The sequence below is a fragment of the Gekko japonicus genome, unplaced genomic scaffold (genome assembly GCF_001447785.1).
Source record: "Gekko japonicus isolate JY-2015 unplaced genomic scaffold, Gekko_japonicus_V1.1 scaffold769, whole genome shotgun sequence".
Classification (NCBI taxonomy): domain Eukaryota; kingdom Metazoa; phylum Chordata; class Lepidosauria; order Squamata; family Gekkonidae; genus Gekko; species Gekko japonicus.
This window is the reverse complement of record NW_015175993.1, coordinates 301,693-323,443: the sequence shown is the minus strand read 5'-3', so window position 1 is coordinate 323,443 and position 21,751 is coordinate 301,693. Positions and strand designations below refer to the sequence as shown.

Genomic DNA, 21,751 nt, shown 5'->3' with positions numbered 1-21,751 from the left:
CTCCCCCCCCCATCTGAATAGGGTCACGGGATTCTTATCTCACTACAGATACTAATTTTCTGCCCCCAAGCATTTCCCCTCTGCTCTAATCAAGCTGATTAACATTTTGCACTGTGCTTCTGTATCCTCAGATCCCTGTTTGTAACACCCCTCCCACCTTCTGACTGGGATATAAGGACTGGAGGATGTCCATTCCTACTTATATCTGATAAAGGCAGCTTTGACTCTCAAAACCTTATACCCCGAAAATCTTCTTGGTCTCTTAAGGTAACCCTGGGCTCAAATCTAGCTCATATATATTTTACTGTGTCTTTAAAATCCCAAGAGTTCCCCTGAGATCTGCAAACAACTGGGGGTCCATGTTAATGTTGCCAGCTGACATTTCAACGGCACTGCCACCGAAACAACATTTTGTTTTCCCCTTCTGAGCAATGTCTGAGGAGTCTAATCTTGTTTTCTTAAAATGCAGCTAAACAACGTTCACAGGAGGCCTTCGTATTTTCCTTGTTTTAGGAACATGGTAAGATACACAGTTCAATATATTTAGAAATATCAAACTGTGAGTATTTCTATTACTTACTGCATTTATTTCCCTGGACTTCTACTGTTAAGAGCATTCGGGGCAATGTACAAAGAATGTAGAAAGCAAATTCAAATTCACATGAACATGGGACTACTAACATGACATAGCAACAGGGTGATGATTTACTAAAGATTTGGGAAATGCAGTATGCTTTAGAGAATTTCTTTTAAAAAACAAACCTGCAACTCCCAGTGCTTTTCAGAAGCAACAATACCACTACTACATGAGCAGAACAAAATCTGAACTTTGACAGGTTTCTTGAATGAATACAAGGAAATCATAATTATCCACCTAGTCAGACCAATGTCCATCTCATCTCCAACATCCCATTTAAGAGATGGGCAGGATAGAAACGTGAAAAATAAATTAATAAATAAATCGTGTCAAAAGCACACAAGTAGGTGAGTTCTCTTCCCTTGTAAGAACTGTCCATTTTATTCCTATCCTCTGTATCCCATTATATCAGCTATCCTCTGATCCTGAGATAAACACGTTGATTTCAGCAATGTGGTATATTTAGTTGAAACAGCAACTCTTTCACATGCTGGAAAGCATCACTGTCCCAAGTGTGGAGGGGCTTTTAAAATCCTAAACTCCATGGGGAGGTGGTAGATAAAATCGGTCTTCTTAAATCCAGATTCTATGTTAATTATAATCTGGTTGCTGTATATTTTGGAGATTTTTGCTGACCATGTTTTTTATGGATTGTGAGCTTGTGTTGAGAATTTGGGAGAAACCCTTAGAATGCATACCAACTGTATTCACAACCTTTCTCATCTTTGGTAATCAAATCTGCCAGGGAGGGGCCAATTTTACATTTTTATTGCCTTTTGTAATTGGTTTGTATTGCTGCTATTTTCATAAATGGCGTTTTATTAGCTATTTTTAGCTGCTGTTTTTTTTCCTTTCCAACTGTTGTTGTTTTATGGTTTTAGTGATTCATCCCTCCCATTTTTATCTTACTGTGAGTCACACTCTGAGCATTATTTCACCAACAGAAATTTTCCAAAATAAATAAATGCCCATTTAACTATTGCCTTGTAACATATACATTTTCAGGCTGCAAAAACACTTTATTTTAGGGTCATTTTTTTTTTACAGTTCTTCAGTTACACCCCGATTCAAGGATGTGAGCCTGTCTCCAAAATTTTATATGGTAAAGAAGGATGCAAAAAATTAATCTGCTCTTAACAGACTTGCCAGTTAGTAACCCTGTTTTCTTGCTTCTGATTTAAAGATAGTTATTAACATTTTTAATAGCTTCAGCATTTTCCTTCTTGGCTCATCTTCTCACCTGTTTCTGTGCTCTTTTCCTCTTCATTTGGACTTCTTAAGGGAACATTATGGCAACTTATAAACTTCTCTACCAACTATTTAACTGTACAGGCATTGGGGGGGGGGAATGTGTGGCATGTCACTTTTATAATGATCTTAAATATCCTACTAGCTCCCCTGAAGGGATTTTACCTTCCTAATCATCCCCTTCACTGTCCTTTTAATTAATCCTTTCACTTTATGACAAATTTAATTTACTATTTGTCGGATTTCTCTCAGCAATTTTCCATTCATGTCAAACTGGACAGTATTGTGGTCATTGCTCCGTAAGATTTTAAAATGTTTCCCTCATACTATATCCTAGAGTACCAGTTAGGATTAAATCACGATTGTCCTCTCCTGTTGTGAGATCCATTACTATTATACAGCTAAAGGAAGATTCCATTCTCTAGAGTTCCTTTCAGATTTAATATCGTTTTGTAATAGTGGATAAACTACTTTACCACGCAACTGTCCTCATTATGGTCAATGTTGCTTCATGGTCTTTTAAAAGCTCTACTGCACTTTCTTCAAAGAGGTCATGTGATAAATTACCCTGCCACTCCAGGTAAACAATGTAAGAACAGCTCCTGGACCTGATTCAGAAGAAGGTTGAGGTCACATTTCAGACAATTAGCATCCAGACTTGGTCATTTAATAATAATAATGTGTGCCATCAAGTCGAACTGACTCATGGAGACCCCAGGACCATGGGGTTTTCAAAGCAAGAGATGAGCAGAGATGGCTTACCATTGCCTTTCTCTCCATAGCAACCCAGTCTTCCTTGGTGGCCTCCCAACCAAGTACTAAGCATTTGTTTATTTGTTTATTTATTTATTTGATTTATACCCCACCCTCCCCACCAAGGCAGGCTCAGGGCTGACCTTGCTTAGCTTCTGAACTTTGACAAGATCAGGCAAGTCAGGACTGAATTATTCAGGCTGCTTGGTCCTTTAATAGCCTTTAAAAAGGAACCAAGGAAGCAACACTTTGTCCAACAAAGTGGCCTATTGCCCACACCTTCCATTTGAATACATCTGTTAGCCTTTAAAGTGCCACAAGATATTCCCAAAACAAACATCCTAACACATAGGAAGCCAGTTGCAGAAATGTTATTTATTTATTTATTTATTAAATTAGATTCCTAAACCACCCTCCCCTGTAAAACAGGGCTCGGGGCGATGTACAACAGTAGAACACATTCATATATTAAATTCATGGCTAAAACAGTAAAAATGCAATAATAATACAGCAAAAATGCCAAAAATGCCCCCTGATTACCAGATAACACAACTCTTCCATTATAAATGGAGGGCCATGGAGCATGAATGAGAGATACAGGAGAAGGCTGAAGAACAGTTTAAAAAACTATTACTATTGTAATCTTCTAGCACTTAAATGGAACACTAAAACTTACCAAGACAAACATTTCATTTAACAAACATTTGTTAAAAACAAACGGTGGCTCACTGCATACTTCTAAAATTCGTTTATCTCAAATCACTGTACACTTCTCCCATGTCTACGACAATGTGACTGCCTTCAATCAAACAAGATCTACACAAAGGTTGGAATTTCTCTCCAGAGAGATGAAGGCAACCCCTGAAACATGCTGTAAAACATGTCTCCTTTCTGGCGGCCCTGGTTTCAGGTCTGACACTTGCCTGAAGCCCTCCGGTGTTCCTCTGCTCCTCGTAAAGAGGTCTCAGGAAATCAGTTTGACTGCTTCTAGGTGGCAGCGGCTCTCTTTTCAAAACCTATTTCAAAGATATTTTCACTGAACCTTGTTGAAATGTTTTAAGAACAGTTGCCTAAAGCCAGCACAACATTTTCATTGGAAAGGAATTATTCTGAGTGATAGCAACAGGGATGCTGTTTGCCTCAAACGAACAGACAGATTAAACAAACCGAATTGTGATTCGTCTACTCAGACCACAATGCCGGGTGCCATTCCTTAAACTCCCCTTCATTTTATAATGACGACTGGCTCCACTGACATGCTATTCTTCAACTATCTAGTCCCTCAAGTGATGTATATTAATTTAAAACAAAAATTCAACGGTATCATTAATCATACAATGGAGAGGTTTAAAAGAAAGCAGAAGAAATGACCAAAACAACACAACCCCAAAATTAAACAAGCAAAAAAGGTCAAACACAATTAAAAAGGCCTGGTGTGAAAGAGAGGCTTTATTTCATCTTTTAAAAGAACAAAAGTACAGATCCAACAGATCTCTCTCAGGAGAGGGATCCACAAAATGGGAGCTGGCACTAAGAAGACACTTGGTACTTGGAGATAACTTTGCCTGTCTTGGTGGAGGCACCTACAGCAGAGTCTCATTTGTCTTGAGGGAAGGAGAAAACACTGAGACAGGAGAAGGCTTTCCCTCAAATACAGAGAATTTCAACATCAGAAGTCTCTGAAAAGCATTTATGTAAAGCTTGTTGGGATGGGGGAAGGAAAAGAAGAGAGGTAAGAAAACTTTTCCAAATGAGGAAACTCAAGAACTGTGTAGCGTGTAGCCCTGAATCTTCTAGGTCAAGAAATGCATGAAAAAAAGTATCACACTTATACCACAGAGGCAACTAATCAGCTGACAGGAATATGGGTACAACTCAAAACAGATGAAAATGATAACCAGATCCCAATGCTGGAACCAATCAATTAGATCCAAATGATTAAACTGCATCATTGGACAGGCCTTTACCAAGCTTCCCTTCTCACTGCAGACCCTCATCATAAGAAGTCATTACCCAGTGGCGGGAGACCCTCCATCATGCCATGCAATGGGACGTGCCTTCTGCGCACTGGAGGGCAGAGGAGCTCTCTGGATCCAAAGGCTTTTAGGATATATAAAAAGATGTGATTGGGGGGGGGGTTTGAGGGGGAAGGGGGTCCCTGAAGATGATTATGCTGTGCTATTTCCTCACCCCTTATGTTCCTTCCATTTTAATGGGTATACCAGTTTAATAGCCAGTCTATGTCGCCAGGTCATGGATTGGGCCCTAATTTGCTTACACCGTTCTCTCCAGCCTTGGCTCTAACAGCTTTACACAAACTGACACTGAATTATGAGAGAGCTGTTGGATTTTCTTTTCTCTTCTCCTACATCCAGCTCTTCTTTAATGGTGTAGCTCCATTTAGGCACCACTGTTCTCTGGCCAGCTCCCCTTTGGGAATGCCTGTTAGCTTGACACGTCTCTGCTGATGAATTTATAGAGATTCGCTTCTCATTTTTTGTGTTATGATGCAAGTTTACACTCAGATTGCAAGTTGTTGGTGCCCTCATTAGGACAGTTGTCTAACAACTGATTGTTCAGGTTTCCTGCAAAACTAGACAGTTTCAATACTCTTGTTAATTTCATCATACATGTTTATTGCTGAAATAATATGATTTTTCCCCAATAGATTAGATACCAAAGACATAGTGTAAGTATCCAATGCATAAATCTATACAACCAAAGCATTAAAAAGGCCAGCTCTTACTATTTATTTATGTTCCAATTTAGAAAAGGAAGGGGGGGCAGAGAAGGAAATAGCACACAGCTGCCATCCCAAAAACAGACCTCCCATCTGCCACCCACAATTTGCATGTCACCTTCTCCAGGCTCATTTGTACTTCATTAACTGCCATTGACTTAACAAGATTTATGCAAATGACACCATAGGAGATTGCTAACTCCCACTGCAATCAAGCGATTATGTACGTACAATTCTCCACAGCAATGAAAAATTAATACACGACAAGCCCACTCACTGCTGAGCTGTGCCTCTTGCTTTTATGTTTCTTGTTGTGGACTTTTTATTTTAATACATTCAACTCGGAGAGGGTTGGAAGAAAGCGTAAAACAAACGCAAGCCTCAAATACAAATCTTCTCTACAAAGCTGGAAAAAGATTTTTTTTAATATAATTTAGATTAAAAAAAAACAAAACAAAAACCTTCCAGGTTGGGTGAGATCCCATGCAATCAAAAAACAAAACCATAAACAAATACAAAATACAGAATACAATACAGCAGTGAGGATTGATTAAAATGAATGATTTAAGTCTCCACATAAAAGATCGATTTGAATCGCTGATTCAAATACATTCCTCATTTTGAAATTCATATATTTCCTCAACAAGCTCACACACTAACTTGCTGCATGACAATTAAAACATATTAGTCTGCAGCTAAATTATGCCTTCATCAAATGCAGCAGCAGCAGCATTCCAAACATCTGGTCATGTGGCCCAAGTGCAAAGGAGAACTGTTTCTGCTTACACACAAAAGATCTGTTGCACTCCGTCTGTATACAAGCAAGGAAAAGAACACTGACAATTGCCTGGGAGACGAAAGCTGCAGATCTGCAAATGCCAATTTGGAAGCAAGTTCCACTCTGGGAAAGGAGATCTTACTACCTAGTAAATATGCACGAGATTGGGCTGCACATGTCCCAAACCATCCAGAGACACAGGCTAATACTTCAATAAAATGGGAAGCAGATTGATCAGTATCCAAAATTTGGGAACTGAACATGCTGCAAAGCTCAGGTAGTTGGAGGGTATAATATAAAAGAACAAGAACGCCCAGGTGGGTTCTAACTTTCGCATATGACCCTAGAGAGAAACAGGACGGCAACTCCTGGATCCTAGCACCAGTGTGTATTTGGTAGACCCACACCTACTCAGGAGTTCACAGTAATAAATGCAACACCTAACTTACAATGTGATACGACAAACACTTTCATAGGGGTAGCATTCTGAGCAGACCTGCTTAGGACTGTTACATAACAAAGTCTGAGTCCAGCGGCACCTTTAAGACCACCAAAATTTAATTTTTCAGATATTGCTGTGTATTGTGTCATCTGCCATTCCTCAGCAGAGATCATATCCTCTTTTGCATAAAAAGCAAGCCTTTACCTTCAATGTGCTGACAGACTTCTCAGTTTTAAAAGACTGTAAACTTTTAACTGAAAATATGTGAAAGGCAGACTTTATTTTCCATTCATTTTTAAAGAGACACAACTTAATTTTTTTTAAATCCCTTTTAATTAAGCCTGCAGTATGGAGAACTCCCCTAATAGCTTTGCACCCTCACCAGGACGATGAGTTGTGGTCATGGAAAAGTGTATGCCCGCCATCCTGTTTCTTTATAAATATGTTCTACCAACCATGGAAAATTATTACAAGATGAGAGACAATACTCACAAAGCTTTTGTAGCATAATATGAATAAAAACATAATATAAATTTTTAAAACATACCAAACGGAAGACAGTTATTTTGGTGAGATCCCAGATGTTCAAATAATGAAGCAATTACTCTAGGATTTTGGACCAGTTGTTTATAGCTTACACAGTGACTCAACTCAACTCAGGCATCTCCTCAACTCAGTGATTCTCCAGACTTGGTATCATTCCACAGGTTTGTACATTTCTTCCTCCCTTCCTGCCTGTAGATTCTCTCAGGCCTTGCCTGGTTGGCCTTGGAAAACAGGCAAACTGTGGTTAGCACTAAGCCATAGTTTACTTCCAAACCATGACTTGGAGGCAAACCTTGGAGGCAAATCACGGTTTGCCCAGTTTGGGCATCATTACAAACTATGGTTTAGAACACCAGAAAAGAGAATGTAGAGCTGACACACCAAATAAGAAAGGAGGAAGGGATGCTAAGGTGACCCCTAAACAGAGCTCCAGCCCCTTCACACCGACCTGAGATGCTCAGTGGACATGATGGTACTTCGTCTCTCTGTTCACGCAACATATAGCTGTCGTTCTCTTTTGTTCTTGGTTTCCACTACGTCCCCCACGACATCTCTCTCTGCCATTACAGGGTGCTGTTTTGTTGTTTCATTCTTTATTTACCATGTTTAATCAAAATTGTTTTTCTAATTGTAAAGCAAGTTCTCCCAATCCTGGCGTTTGACGCACTTTCTCATCACTCTTCATCTTTTCCACAGTTTTGTTCCTTTTTCTCTTCCTTTTTCCTGAAATATTCTCTGTCTGTTCATGCCCCTCCCACAACTCTTCACCTGCACCCAGACACAATGCTTTAAATACTCATTTGTTCTACTTCACTTTTTTCCATCATTGTTAATTTCCTCATAAAGGTTCCTCTCCTTCACTCTTCTTATTCTACCCAATCTTGGAGTTGGGACTGTCGTCCCCTACACAACATGCCTAAACCCTCCGGTATATTGTCTTATCTTTCTACTTGAGGCCCTGCATTCTGGGAGTCTTGCAAAATTCCTTACAAAGTGCAGACATTCATTTTTATTTATTATTTAAAATCCTGCCTTTTCTTTGGGGAACATCTAAAGCAGTCAACAAATAATAGCCAAATACAAACACATAAAACCACCAAATGGCAAACAATAAAATAACATTTAAAATATTATCAGAAATACAAAAATGAAATGCAGTAAAGCATTAAATAGGAAGGAAAGAGGAGGCAGGCAGATTTTGAAAAGGTTGGGTGCCACATGATTTATTTGAAAGATTTTATCCTGCTCTTAAGCAAGAAAAAAAAAACTGGGGAAGCTTACAAACACAACAGTAACAACAGAGTAATGCCAATCAATTTCAAATATAAAAATTGATTAAAACAAACCTAAGCCTAGTTTGATAAAAACAGGAAGATCTACAATTTTGAGAGCGGAATTGAGAAGCAAAAATTTTGAAGTCAAAGTACCATTTAAAAACAAGTTAGCAGAGAAAAGAATTACACAGACTAAAATATTTTCAGTAGTTAAGATAACAAGGAAAAGCCATTTAAACAACACGGCATATAGTCAGTCCAGTTTCAAAATGGAGGTAATTGGGAGGAGAGGAACCAATCCAAAGTCTGGACAAACAAATGTATCTTGACCTGGAGCAGAAAGCGCCAAAGGCCCCGGCAAACAGCTGAGAGGGTAATGTAAAAAGAGCCCTGCAGGATCAGGCCAGTGGTCCATCTAGTCCAGCATCCTGTCTCAGACAGTGGCCAATCAGTTACTTTGGAGGCCAAGTCCTTAGAGGCCCAATGTTGCCTCCTAGCACTGGAGGGCATTCTCCACATGGGGAGCCACGACACAAAGTACCCTGTTTCTTCCTGAAAGGCCTCTGCAAGGATGGCGCGTGAGACAGCAATTGCTGGTAGCAATACCCCCCTCCCTTAAGTAAAAGAATGGGGGAAGCCACAAGCATTTTCATAGGCACACCATGCAAGCTTCCATTTGTATGGAGATTTGTATCAGAGCCAGCAACAGGCAGCTAGCCAGCCTCCCTGAAAGGACATCAAATGGTGGGGAGGTGCCTCCACTTGGCGTTATACTCACACCTTTTCTTGGTCCCACCCTTGGTGCCACTCCAGTAACTGTCCTTGTTGGCTTCACATAGCCTGGTTGTTGCTCCCAAGCTCTGATAGACAAACATACTTACCACTGGCTAGATACTGAGCAGATTTGTTGAACGCTGGCCATAATTTATTTTAATGACGCATCTTGATTGTGCACGTACAGAAAGGAGGCAAATTGCGGGGGGCGTGGGTGTACTTTATGCATTTTCTAAACACGACAGCAATATTGTTGCACAAAATACGAGTTACAAATATAGCTTCTTCTTGGTTTTTTTTAATGGAGGCAGGACTGGCCCATGACCCAGCTGCAGAAGCTCCCAAGCAGGTATAAAGTAGCTTGGCATGGCGTTCGAGTCATGCTCTGTGCAAAACCATCCAGACAATCCAAAGTGTGGCATGAATGACTCTGACAACTCCACTTGTGTCAAAGCTCATTGCTTACCTGGTCCTAGGCCTCAGCTAGCTCTCAGTTTCCCAGCTGCCCTGGGAGATAAATGGACTGGCAGCCGGCCCCACACAAAACAGGCCCAGCATCCAAAGGTTCTCTCCACCTGGATGTCGGCTTCACATCTCCAGTGATGATCCAAAACAGTAGCAGATTGCCCTGACCTGGATAACCCAGGTAAGCTCGATCTTGTCAGATCTCGGAAGCTAAGCAGGGTTGTTTCTGGCAAGTACTTGGAAGGGAGACCTCCTTGGAATACCAGCAGTCAGGAGGCAGGGGCAGGCATTATTCAGCCACCTCTCTGAATATCCTCCAGGTCCCCAGTAGGGGTCAGACACCAGAGGTTGCCATGACTTCCAGGTGCACACACACACATAAAAAATACCCCCCCCCCAAAAAAAAACAGTAGTTGATCTGGTGTCTCTTGCATGCAATTGACTCCACCCCAACGGGGAGCAAGAGAGTTCCTGATTCACCCAGTTCCCCACTGAGCCCAGGTTGGTTACCCATGCAAGAGGCACCTCGAGTCTGTCTCTCCTTCTCCCTGGCTGCCACCATCTTCAGCACCAGAGTAGAGGAAGAGCTGAAATCCAGCCTTCTGATCAGATACCAGTTGTAACAAAGGGAAGAAGAGTAGACCATCCCTCCCCACATCTACCTACCAAAGCTTGTCCCTGATGCCCCCCACACCGACTCATTTGAATATTCACTTCTTGTGGCCTTAATGCAGGTCCAGTAGGTAGATGACACCAGTAGGTTAGCAGTGGGCAATGTGATTGGCTGGCTGCCCACTTACCCGAACTCCTCTGCACCAACATTAGTGAGTTTGCTCTGTAGTACATGGGGAGGTTCCTGGAGTTCTCCCACCCCCTGCCATATCTGCTCTACAAATATGTGTTGGCGTCTGGGATTTTGAAAGATATGTTTCCAGCCCTGGCTATACAGAACAGTTAACACTCCAGTACTTGGAAGAAGCCACCGTTAATCTCCAGTCAAGGTTATACGATATAACACTACAGTAAGAGCAATTTTGTTCATGAAATTTCATGGACCAGCTGTAACTTACTGAAAAGCCTAAGAACAGTTTTATAGCTGACTTGATGTTAAATTACTTTTGTGCATCTGCAACTAGACAGATGGGTGGAAACAGGGGAAAGAAAGATTCACAACAATTCCAAACATAGCATGTCTTGTTTGGCAGCGCTGACTGATGCAGCAAAGCAGACTTCAGGGTGTTCGGCCCTCATTGGGAATACAGACATGGTTACGTGATTCAGTTTAGTATACATGAATATACAACCAATAGCAAACAATGCCACCCCCACCTCCATTTCCATGTTCACCTTGTGTTCACACTCATAATCATACTGACTCTCCCCACCCTTCTCACTGCAACTGGATAGAATGTTTAAAGATGGAAATTTATACAGCTGCAACGCCTAATGGATTGATCTGTTATATTAATCAGCTGGTCACTTTTAAAAGATGCCCCTGAATAACTGGGCAGCAACTCCTTTAAGAAGTGTCATTGTTTGAAATATATATAAGTATTTGCAAAGGCCACAGGTGGCAGGTATCCTTTCGCACAAGGAAAGAGACTTCTGAGGGGATGCTTGCTTTGGCACATCTGGAATCAAACGTTATCCATTTTGCTTCTTCAGAACTGTTTATTTGTACGCAAATATATGGAAGTTTAATCTTTTTTGCTAGAAACTCATAATTGACTAAGATTTCTTTCATCAGATGACAACCTTAGCAATTAAAAAAATTGCAATACTTTTTTTAACCATTAAGTTACAACCAACTTATGGCAACCCTGTAGGGTTTTCAAGTAGGGATACCAGCCTCCAGGTGGGACATTGGAGATCCTCTGGAATTACAGCTCATCTCCAGACTACTGAGATCAACTCCCCTGGAGACAATGGATGCTCTGGAGGCTGGACTCCACAGCCCTGTACCCCACTGAGGTCCCTATCCACCCCCAGTAATTTCCCCAATCTGGATCTGGCAACCCTCCCCCCTCTATGAGTAGCCAGGGAGGACCTGGCAACTCTATTTTCAAGGCAAGAGATATTGAGAGGTGGTTTGCACTGCTTGCCTCTGTGTAGTGACTCTGGTACTACGTGGTAGTCTCCCATCCAAATACCAACCAGGGGTGGCCCTACTTAGTTTCTGATATCTGACAAGATCAGGCTAGCCTGGGCTACCCAGGTCAGGGCCACAACACTTTGTCCTCAATCATATTCTTATATAGCAGACACATCTGCAAGATCAGGGAAAACAAACAAGCCCGATTTTACTACCTTTTCATTCTAACCAGAACACATTATATGTGTGTGTTATGTACCATCAAGTCACCTCTGACTTACAGTGATCCTATGAATGAATTACCCCCCAAAATGCAGTTCATTTATACACACACACATATAGTGTGCGTGTTTGTGTGCTTGCCTGGAAGTCACTGTGACTTCTGGTGAACCCAACTGGGGGCTTGGACGTTTTTCAGAGAGGTGACTTGATTAGCCTGCCTCTGCGCCCCACCTCTGGTATTCCTTGGAGGTCTCCCTTCCAAGTACCTGCCAGGGTCGGCCCTGCTTTGTGTCCAAGATCTGACAAGATCGGGCTTGCCTGCGCTATCCAGGTCAGGGCCAAAATGTCCTATCATTGACAGCCTTGCTCAAGTTTTGCAACCTGAAGGCCGTGGCTTCCTTGAGTGAGTTAATCCATCTCACACTGGGCCTTCCTCTATTTCTGCTGCTTCAGTTATAGCCTCCACCCCACCATCACTCTACACAAGAAATAAACCTCATTGACACCACAGTACGGATTCACGAGGGACACATAAGTACCACATTATACCGGAAACCAACAGATCAGTAAACATATCTACATGCCCTCCAGCTACCACCCCAACCACATCAAACAATCCATTGTCTATAGTCAAGCCCTGCAACAGTCGCATCTGCTCCAACCCCTCAGACAGAGATACTCACCTGAAGAATCTGCAACAGGCATTTTTTGCAACTACAATATCCTCTGATATGGTGAGAAAGATGATTGGAAAAGCCAGAATGATACCCAGGAACAGCTTGCTACAAGCCAAGCCCAGAGAAAATGACAATAGAACGCCACTGGTGGTCACTTACAGCTCACAATTCAAGCCGGTTCAACGCATTATTAATGATCTACTACCCATGCTGGAAAGTGACACTTCCCTCACACAGGCACTGGGGGGCTGACCTTTTCTTGCTTACAGACAGCCTGCCAACCTAAAACAACTTCTCACCCACAATGATAAGCTACTCGGCCAGTCACATGGACTCTGGCGCCAAGGCCTGCATCAAACCAAGACATGAACTTTGCTCTCATATAGATCCTAGCAATGCCATCACTGGACCCAACAACATCAGCCATACCATCTCAGGTTCCTACACCTGCTTATCTTCTAATGTGATTTATGCCATCATCACGTGTCAGCAATGCCCTTCCACTCCCTACATTGGACAAACAGGCCCTTCGACAAAGAATTAATGGACACAAGTCTGACTTCAGAAACTACAACATCCAAAAGCCGGTGGTGGTGGTGGAATATTTTAACCTTCCAGGACATTCAGTTGCTGACCTAAAAATAGCAGTTATCTTACAAAGAAATTTCAAAGGGAGATTAGAAAGACAGACTGCTGAATTGCAACTGATAATGAAGCTCAAGACAATGCATCCAACTGGACTGAATCAAAACCTAGGTTTCCTGTCTCATTACCAATGCTGATTTCTCCACACCTACTACCTCTCTCTGCATATCACACCTAATCCAATCCCACCTTCTATTGTCATTTGCCTGTTAATGTCATTTGGCATCTGAAATCACTCCACTTCCCAGTATATAGGACAGATGGATTCACATTCTAGCTCTATCTGAAGTAAGCAGTGACCCATGAAATCTCATACCCTACCACAAACTTTGTTAGTCTTTAACATGCTACTGAACTCTTACTATTTTCTATAGCCTCAGTTTAATCATTTATGGCTTCCAAGGTTCAGCCCTGATTTCATCTAGAACCCACTTATTTATCTTTTTGGCAGTGCATTGTAGCCATAAAACTCTCCTCCAACACCACCTTTCAAATTAATCAATTTTCTTCCTGTCAGCTTTCTTCATTGTCCAACTTTCACCTCCATCCATAATAATAGAGAATATCATAGTATGAATTATCCTGATCTTGGTCTCCAGCAACACTTTCTTATGCTTAAGGATCTTCTAGTTCCTTCACGGCTGCCCTTCCCAGCCTCAGTCTCCTGATTTCTTGGTTTCAGTCAAGGACATTTTTAACAATTTCAATGTCTTCATTGTCAACCACAAAGCCATGTAATTCCTTGGTAGTCACTACTTTTGTCTTCTTAATGTTCGGTTGTAATCCTTCTTTGGTACTTTCTCCTTTAACCTTCATCAGTAGTCATGTCAAGCCTTTACTATTTTCTGCCAGTAATGTGGTGTCATATCTCAAATTATTAATGTTCCTTCTACCAGTTTGCACTCCACCTTCATATAAATCTAATCCATCTTTCCTTATGATATATTCTACATATAGATTGAATAGACAAGAGAGATAAAATACATCCCTGTCTGATACCTTTGCCAACTGGAAACCATTCTGTTTCTCCATATTCTGTCCTAACAGTAGCATCTTGTCTAGAGTACAGGCTGCACATCATAACAATCAGAAGTTGTGGGGCATCCATTTCTTTTAAAACCATCTATCGCTTTTCATGATCTACAAAACCAAAAGCTTTGCAGTAAATGATAAAACACAAACTAATTTTCTGCTCAAATTCTCTGGTATGCTCCAGTAACCAACATAAATTTGCGATATGATCTCTAGTGCCTCTTCCTTTTCTGAATCCAGCTTAAACATTTCTCATTCCATATGTGGTAACAGTCTTTGTTGTAAGATTTTGAGCATTACTTCGCTTGCATGGGAAATTAATGTGATGAGGCTTTTAATTTCTTTTGGCTACTGGAATAGTCCTTGCTCATTCTGCTTTGATAATATCTCTGGTTACAACCCAGTTTTTCCAATTCATGTTCATTTGAATTCGGTAATACAAATTTGTTCTTCACATGTTCTTTAAAATATTCAGGAATGTTGTTTAGATTATATTTTGGCACTATGATTGTTTTAATATTTTTCTTCAGCTTCATTCTAATTTTTAATATTAACAAATCACAATCTGTACCACAATCAGCTCCAGGTCTTCTTTTAACAGAGAGAACAGAGCTTCTCCATCTTCTGCTTCTGATTTGTAATATTTTTGTTTTCTGTATTGGCTATCCAGTGACATCTATGTATACAATTATCTGTTCAGTTGCATGAAGCATGTGTTTGCAATGAACTAATGGTTGCCTTCACAAAACTCTATGAGTTGCTCTCCTGTTTCACCGTAATGCTAGTTCAAATTTTCTGACAATATTTGATTATGCTTTATTCCCTACTTTTGTGTTTCAGTCAGCTGTGATTATCAGCACATCTTATTTTGGTATATGATCCATTTCTCCCCCCCGACACTTCCATAAAAGCTTTCAATTTCTTCCTCCTCAGAATCTGTAGGGCTTTCTGTGAAGTCTGATATTATTAAGTTAGACTGTGTTACAGCCCAATTGCTTGTGCTATGTCTCAACTCATTATCAGAGCAATGCCATTTCTGAGTTTGTCATTCCCAGAGTAAAACACTTCATAATTTTCTGACTGAAAATGTCCTAATCGGTCCACTTTAGGTCACTCACATCTGGGATCACAATGTTTAAACATTCCATTTCTCACTTTACAATTTTGAGCATTCCTTGATTCATACTTCTCACAATCCATGTTCCTTCTATAAGTGTTGTACAGTTCTGAACTTTCATTTTGCATCTATTCACATCAGCAACTGAATGTCCTTTTGGCTTTAATCCGGTTGTGTCATTAAGAACAGAATTATCAGTACTTGTCCCAGCATTATTAGTACTCGTCCTCTGCTCTTCGCCTTCCAACTTGGAGGTCCTGACTTCCAGCACTGCCTATAGCGTACCGAGTCCGCTTCAAAGTGCTGGTGCTTACCTTTAAAGCCCTATATGGCCTGGGTCCGACCTACCTGAGGGACCGCCTTTCCCCATATATACCCCCAAGGGCACTTCGGTCGGGGACCCAGAACCAGTTAGTGGTTCCGGGCCCCCGAGACGTAAAATACGCTGCAACAAGGACTAGATCCTTCTCAGTGGCGGCCCCTGCCTGGTGGAATGAGCTCCCGGAGGAGATCAGGGCCCTGCGGGACCTGGTGCAGTTCCGCAGGGCCTGCAAGACGGAGCTCTTCCGCCAGGCTTTCACGTAGGGGCCGCCGCTGCCGCTGCCACCATTACCATCAACGGTGGTAAGAACACCGAAGTTGGGAGTGTCCTTGAGCGTAGTGCTACTAGAATGCTGCAATGAATACAGCGGATGGGCTCGGACTAATTCTCGGACAAGGATGCCATCATTTTTTAACAACTTAAGAAGCACTTTATTGTTATTGTTGATTGTAATGTTTTTGGATTTTACTGGATTTTATGTGGTTTTATGTTTGGGCTATGCCCCTTGTAAGCCGCCCTGAGCCCACTTGCGGGGAGGGCAGGGTAAAAATACTTAAATAAATAAATAAATAAATAAAATCATCTTTTATTTCAGTTGTGCCATTATACGGTTTTCAAGGTATAAGAGTATCAGAAGTGGTTTACCATTGCCTTCTTCTGTGCAGTACTAATCAGGGTTAGCTGAAGTGCCAATGCTGGTGTCTGTGAAAGGTCCTCCACTAGTGTCATCTAATATTGCTGCTGCCCAGTAACTACCTTTCAAGGATTCCGTACTGATGTAGCTTCCCCCCAAGACACGGGTTGGGGTCCAGCAGGGCAGGTCACAGACAAGGTTGCAGAGAGTAACCAAAGTCCAGTCCAAAAGTCAGGGGTTCCACAGAACAGGTTTACCAAAGTCCAGTGAAGGGTCAAGGAGTTCCAGGCAGCAAGTCCAAGTTCACTCAAGGTCAGGGGTTCCAGAAAAGCCTGTTGTCAGGTCCAGTCCAGTTCAAGGTTGCAGAGGTCCAGTAGCAGCAAAGTTGGTGGCTCAGAAGCAAAGTGTACTTGTTGCATCCACAAACTGCTGCTTCTCCCAGCTGAGTTTATAGCCAAATCTTATTGAGCTAAACTCTCAGCCAATTACTTGGCAGTCATCCTGAAACTACTAATTCATCTCTTCAATTGACAGCTGACAATGGGCCATAAGTCTGACACTTCTCCTTTCTTGCAACTCTAAGAGTCTCTGACAGCGTCAGTGCTGCAAGGGTGTGGGTGAGCTAGGTGGGCTGGGAGTGGCTGCTGAAGACTTGTTTTACTGCTTCAGAGCTACAGGGTGTTGGTTTGGTTTCAGCTGTAGGCTGTGACTCCTGATCAGCCAGTAACCTCATCTCTTGTTGTTCTCCTTCTGGCTCAGAGCCAGCTACAGCTGGCTGTTCAATTACCGGCACAGGGCTAGCAGGTAGCTCTTTATCTGAGAAATCTGAGCCAGCACAGACTGACTTACAACCGATTCCTCCACCCCCATCACCTTTGGAACTGCCTGTTGTCTTCTGCTGATGTAGCCGTTGATCCCCAAAGGAGCCGGATGTATCTTAGGCTGATGTCTCAGATTTGCCCATTCCACCTTGAGTGACTGCTAGGAGTCTAAACTCCTGACAGTATCACTCTCAACTTCACTGAGACGCTCAAACACCCTCATCCCTCACACCCAAAATTAGAACTTTTAAAACTATGGGACTAATATACTTCAAAGGTTTGCAGTATAAACAGGAATGGAAATAGGAAGAGAACAACATCTGAACAGAACACACCAGACCAGCAGTTTGTTACTGAGGGGAGGCAGGCAGGGAGTCATATCATACCATGATGCAAAGATGCTACACATAACATTCACAGCCTCATCTCACACAGGAGCTCTCAGAATTTAAGGACAAGAGAGTGAAAGAAGCACATTGGTGCTGAGCCACAAGATCTGTGCATTACTTCACTTTAAGCTGACCGAACAGACCATCCAACTGAAGCCACTGAGAGTAAGAAAACTGATTAAGGCAGGGAAAATGCCCATTAGAAATACTCCACATCCTCTCTTAATTTCACACCTTCAGTTTAAAAAGAACTCAGCCTCTAGCCTTTTCCTTACAGAAATATTAGGGGAAATGATTGTCTCACAAAGGATGAAGATGGGGAAACTGAGTCAATTAGTCTTTAAGAGTTCACTGTACATCTTAAACTATAGGTAGGGTTGCCACCAGTCCCCTCATATGGGCAAAAGGCCAAGTGTATAGTGGGAAATTATGGGTTGGATCCCACAATTTGTCACCAGAAGGCACTGACAATTGTAGATCTTTCCCACATTCCCTTCCACCTAGCAGTCCTTTCTGACGCTTGGACATTTATTCCAAGGGTGTCAGGGCCCATGTGACTTGATGACACTTAATTATTATTAGTAATGTCCCTTAGCCAGGTAGGTGACAAAAAGGTGCAAGAAAATGGGTGCCTGTCTCAGGGGGTCTGTAATCTAAAATTTGAAATATGCATGATAATATAAAGAGATATAGAAGTAGAGATAAAAAGGAGGACAAATGTGTGCTCATTCCAATTACACATGCAGGCAGAGTTTGGTGGGTGGGGTTCCATTAATGGCGCATGCCAAAGGCTTCTCTCTCTCTCACACACACACACACACACACACACACAAAGAGGGTCTTCAGGGAGTTGAAGGAAGTGAGAGAAGTATGCTGGTATTCCTGAAGATCGGTAGAAGGGAAAAGAACAGCTGAGTTCTCTGAGGGAGCAGGACACCTAAGGACCACTGAAGATGAAACAGCAGTGAATCTGGGAATAGACAGAAATCTAATGTTAGGATCTCAGGGGTTTCAAATGATGTGATCAACAGAGAGGCAAGGGATTCTGCTGGTAAGTAAAGGTGAGGAACCAAGGTGAAATAATGGAAGATCTAAGAGAGGAGGCTAAAGGTGGGAGATGACCACAGCATGAGACAGTTTTCGGAGGGAGGGTGGCAAGGGAGAGATGTATTTTTGAAATACTATAAAGTTAAGAAGTGACATAAGAGGTATGGCAAAAGCGAGAGAACCATTAAATGTAAAGATGGAGACCAGAAGAGCCACTCAAGTGAACAGGAGGAAAGCAGCACATTACAAGGGGAAATCGTGGAGGGGCAGGTTAAGGGAATAGGACCAAATGGTATGTCTGAATGCAGCAGGGAAAGAAACAGAGGAGAAAGATAGGTTGATTCTATAGTGGAGAGCAGGGATGAACGCACAGGAGCTGGGACCAGCAACTGAGAATTCAGGAGCCCCACGAAGGAACTGAGCGTGACTAACAGGGGGAAGAGACTGAGGGAGTGTACGAAGAGGGAGAGGTGAAGAAGAACAAAATGACAGGAAAGCGCCAGAGATCAGAGAAGATCGTTCCGATACCATCACTGAAGAAAGGAGAAAAGTACTGTGCAGTAAGCGATCTGATAGGTGGTGGGACAGGCCTCCGTCGGCATCAAAGGATGAGAGGAACAGCAGAGGATTCCTACAGTGGACGCGGTTCAGGGAGGGATATTAATGTGGTTTAGACAGGTAGGTGACGGGGGGGGGGAGCAGGCGAGCATGAAAACAGAGTGGACTAAGTTAGCATTACTGTTGCTGTTCCTCAGTAGACAGTGTGGTGTCAGGGCTCTTTTTGTAGCAGGAACTCCTTTGCAAATTTGGCGACACACCCCTAATGTAGCCAATCCTCCAAGAGCTTAGAGCTCTTTTTACAGGGGCTACTGTAAGCTCTTGGAGGATTGGCTACATTAGGGGTGTGTCGCCTAATATGCAAAGGAGTTCCTGCTACAAAAAGAGCCCTGGAATGGTTAGAGTTTCAGACTAGGATCTGAGAGTCCCAGGTTCAAATCCCCACTCCGCCCACGCTCTTGGGCCACGCACTCTCTCTCTCAGCCTGATCTGCCACACAGAGTTTGTTTTTAAGGATAAAATGGAAAAGAGGAGAATGATGTAAACCACTTTCGAATCCTTGTTAGGATGAAAGTGAAATAAATTAAGGAACAGGCTCACAGCTGCTGTTGTTCAGGAAGTCAGGGAGACCTTGTTCCTTAGCCATAAGAAGCTTTCCCCAAGATAACAGAGATCAAAGGGCCCCCATTTCTGGATTTAAAATTAGCAGCCCAAAGTTATCAGACAAAAATCCCGACTGCGTATCAAAGGCACGTTGAGCGTTTAAAATTTTGTTGAATGAGTCAGAAAGCACAAGTCACATGTTTCAAAAGGATTATTTGCTTTTCTTCACACAGGGCCATTCGTATTAAGGATCTTTTTTGTGTGTGTGTGGGGGGGGGGTGTAATGGGAAAGAGTACCTTGAGTAGTCACACAGGCCAAAACAAATCCTCCATTTCAAAATCCTGTCGTGTAATGAGGAAGTTTAATTAAGGCCACATACTACGGGGCTGTAAACGTTCTCTTTCTATAACAAGGTCTAAATGAAGTTACAATTCCTTCATTAGCAAATTACAAACAAGAGTGCACAGCTGACACACCAGCTATGATTATCACAACTAATTGCCTCGTTGTCGCAAACCAACCTGGAACAGCCATTCAGATGTCCTCCTGCAAACGGCAAATGAGGGCCGCGGCGCGCTATTTCTGTGATCACAAGGGGCTCTTGTACGGCGATCCGATTTACCCTTGTCGACTGGCAGCAAACGGCCCAATCAAAGCCTTCTCTACAAAGGCGAGCTTTGAAGCCTGGAAGCGCACTCCATATGCAGGACGGCAGACTGCACTTCATTAGGCCTGTTGTTACATTCTCCCTCTTCTTATTCTAATGATCCTATTTTAATACACATAGGAACCTCTCCTAATTGATGTCAAGTGAGTGACTTCAACATTCATCACCACAGCACATCAAACACGTCTTGGCACACAAACTCAGCATCATGGTGTTTAAGACCCGAGGTGTGTCTCCAAATGCAGGGAAAAGAGCATGCAAGCGCACGCGCACACACACACACACACAAAAGGATCTGTACCTGTTTAATTGGGATCGCACGGCCGCTTCCGATGCTATCCGCTCTGCTCTCCAATCCTTTCTTCTCTTTGTCTGGGTCGCTCCCTTTCCGAGACTGCAGAGCAAAAAGCCAAGTGAACGCTATTAATCTGTTGATTCTTGCATTGTGCTTTAAATTGAAAAGTTGTTTTGTCGCATCAGGGGAAAAAAAGATGGACTAGCTATAATTACATCTGTTTGGGAAATCTCAAAGAAGTACTAAAAAAAATAATCAAATGATATTAAAACAATTACACCCAAGGCCTTCTATCCAACATGGGCCATAGGGCAGCTTTTCAGTGGTCTGCTGTTGTTTACCAGAAATGCAACTCCAAAAACAGTGATTCAAAAACAGGAATAACTTCAGACTTTTTTTTAATACTTAGTCAATTTCCAACACAGGTATGTATATTTAATTATCGTCTGATGAGATTTTAAAAAGGCAATTAACGACTCAGCAGCATAATTTTATGGATTACCTTGATTAAAATTAAATTCATTTAGTTCCTTCTTTTACTACTTACAGATGATTAAACAGTATCAAAGTCAAACTAACAATGCTAGGAAAACTAAGCTTGCTTTGTCAAACTGTTAAGGTCACAAATTCTTGGGGGGGCTATATGTACATCTTTCTAAATATAAGGGTATAATTTTAATTGTTCTACATGTAAAAATGATTGGGAGGATTTTTTTTAAACAAAAATCATTTCACTTTTAACATGGATTTTTTTAAAAAAATCAAAAGAGCTAACCATGAAAAACATTTTGTTGGGACAAAAAAACTCTTCTGGTTTCACACGGCTATGGACCAAGTACACAAATCCTATTTAAACAGAACTTAAGATCCTCCTCCATTATTCTGAGGTAAGTAAATCTGCATGTGACAGATTTATTTTATTAAGAGCAAGATCTACGAAGTCACCGATATTTTAATAACTGCACTGACAAG

The 21,751-nt window shown here is 41.9% G+C and overlaps 1 protein-coding gene across 2 annotated transcripts in view; it reads right to left on the bottom strand.

The window, feature by feature from the left end:
* LOC107123193 (arf-GAP with GTPase, ANK repeat and PH domain-containing protein 1-like) overlaps positions 1-21,751 on the bottom strand; it is a 440,455-nt gene that overhangs the window by 302,282 nt on the left and 116,422 nt on the right. For both annotated transcript variants that reach the window (XM_015426385.1, XM_015426386.1), the window contains exon 9: positions 20,786-20,878. In XM_015426385.1, the coding sequence (XP_015281871.1) occupies positions 20,786-20,878 (93 nt within the window). The remainder of the gene's footprint in view (positions 1-20,785; positions 20,879-21,751) is intronic.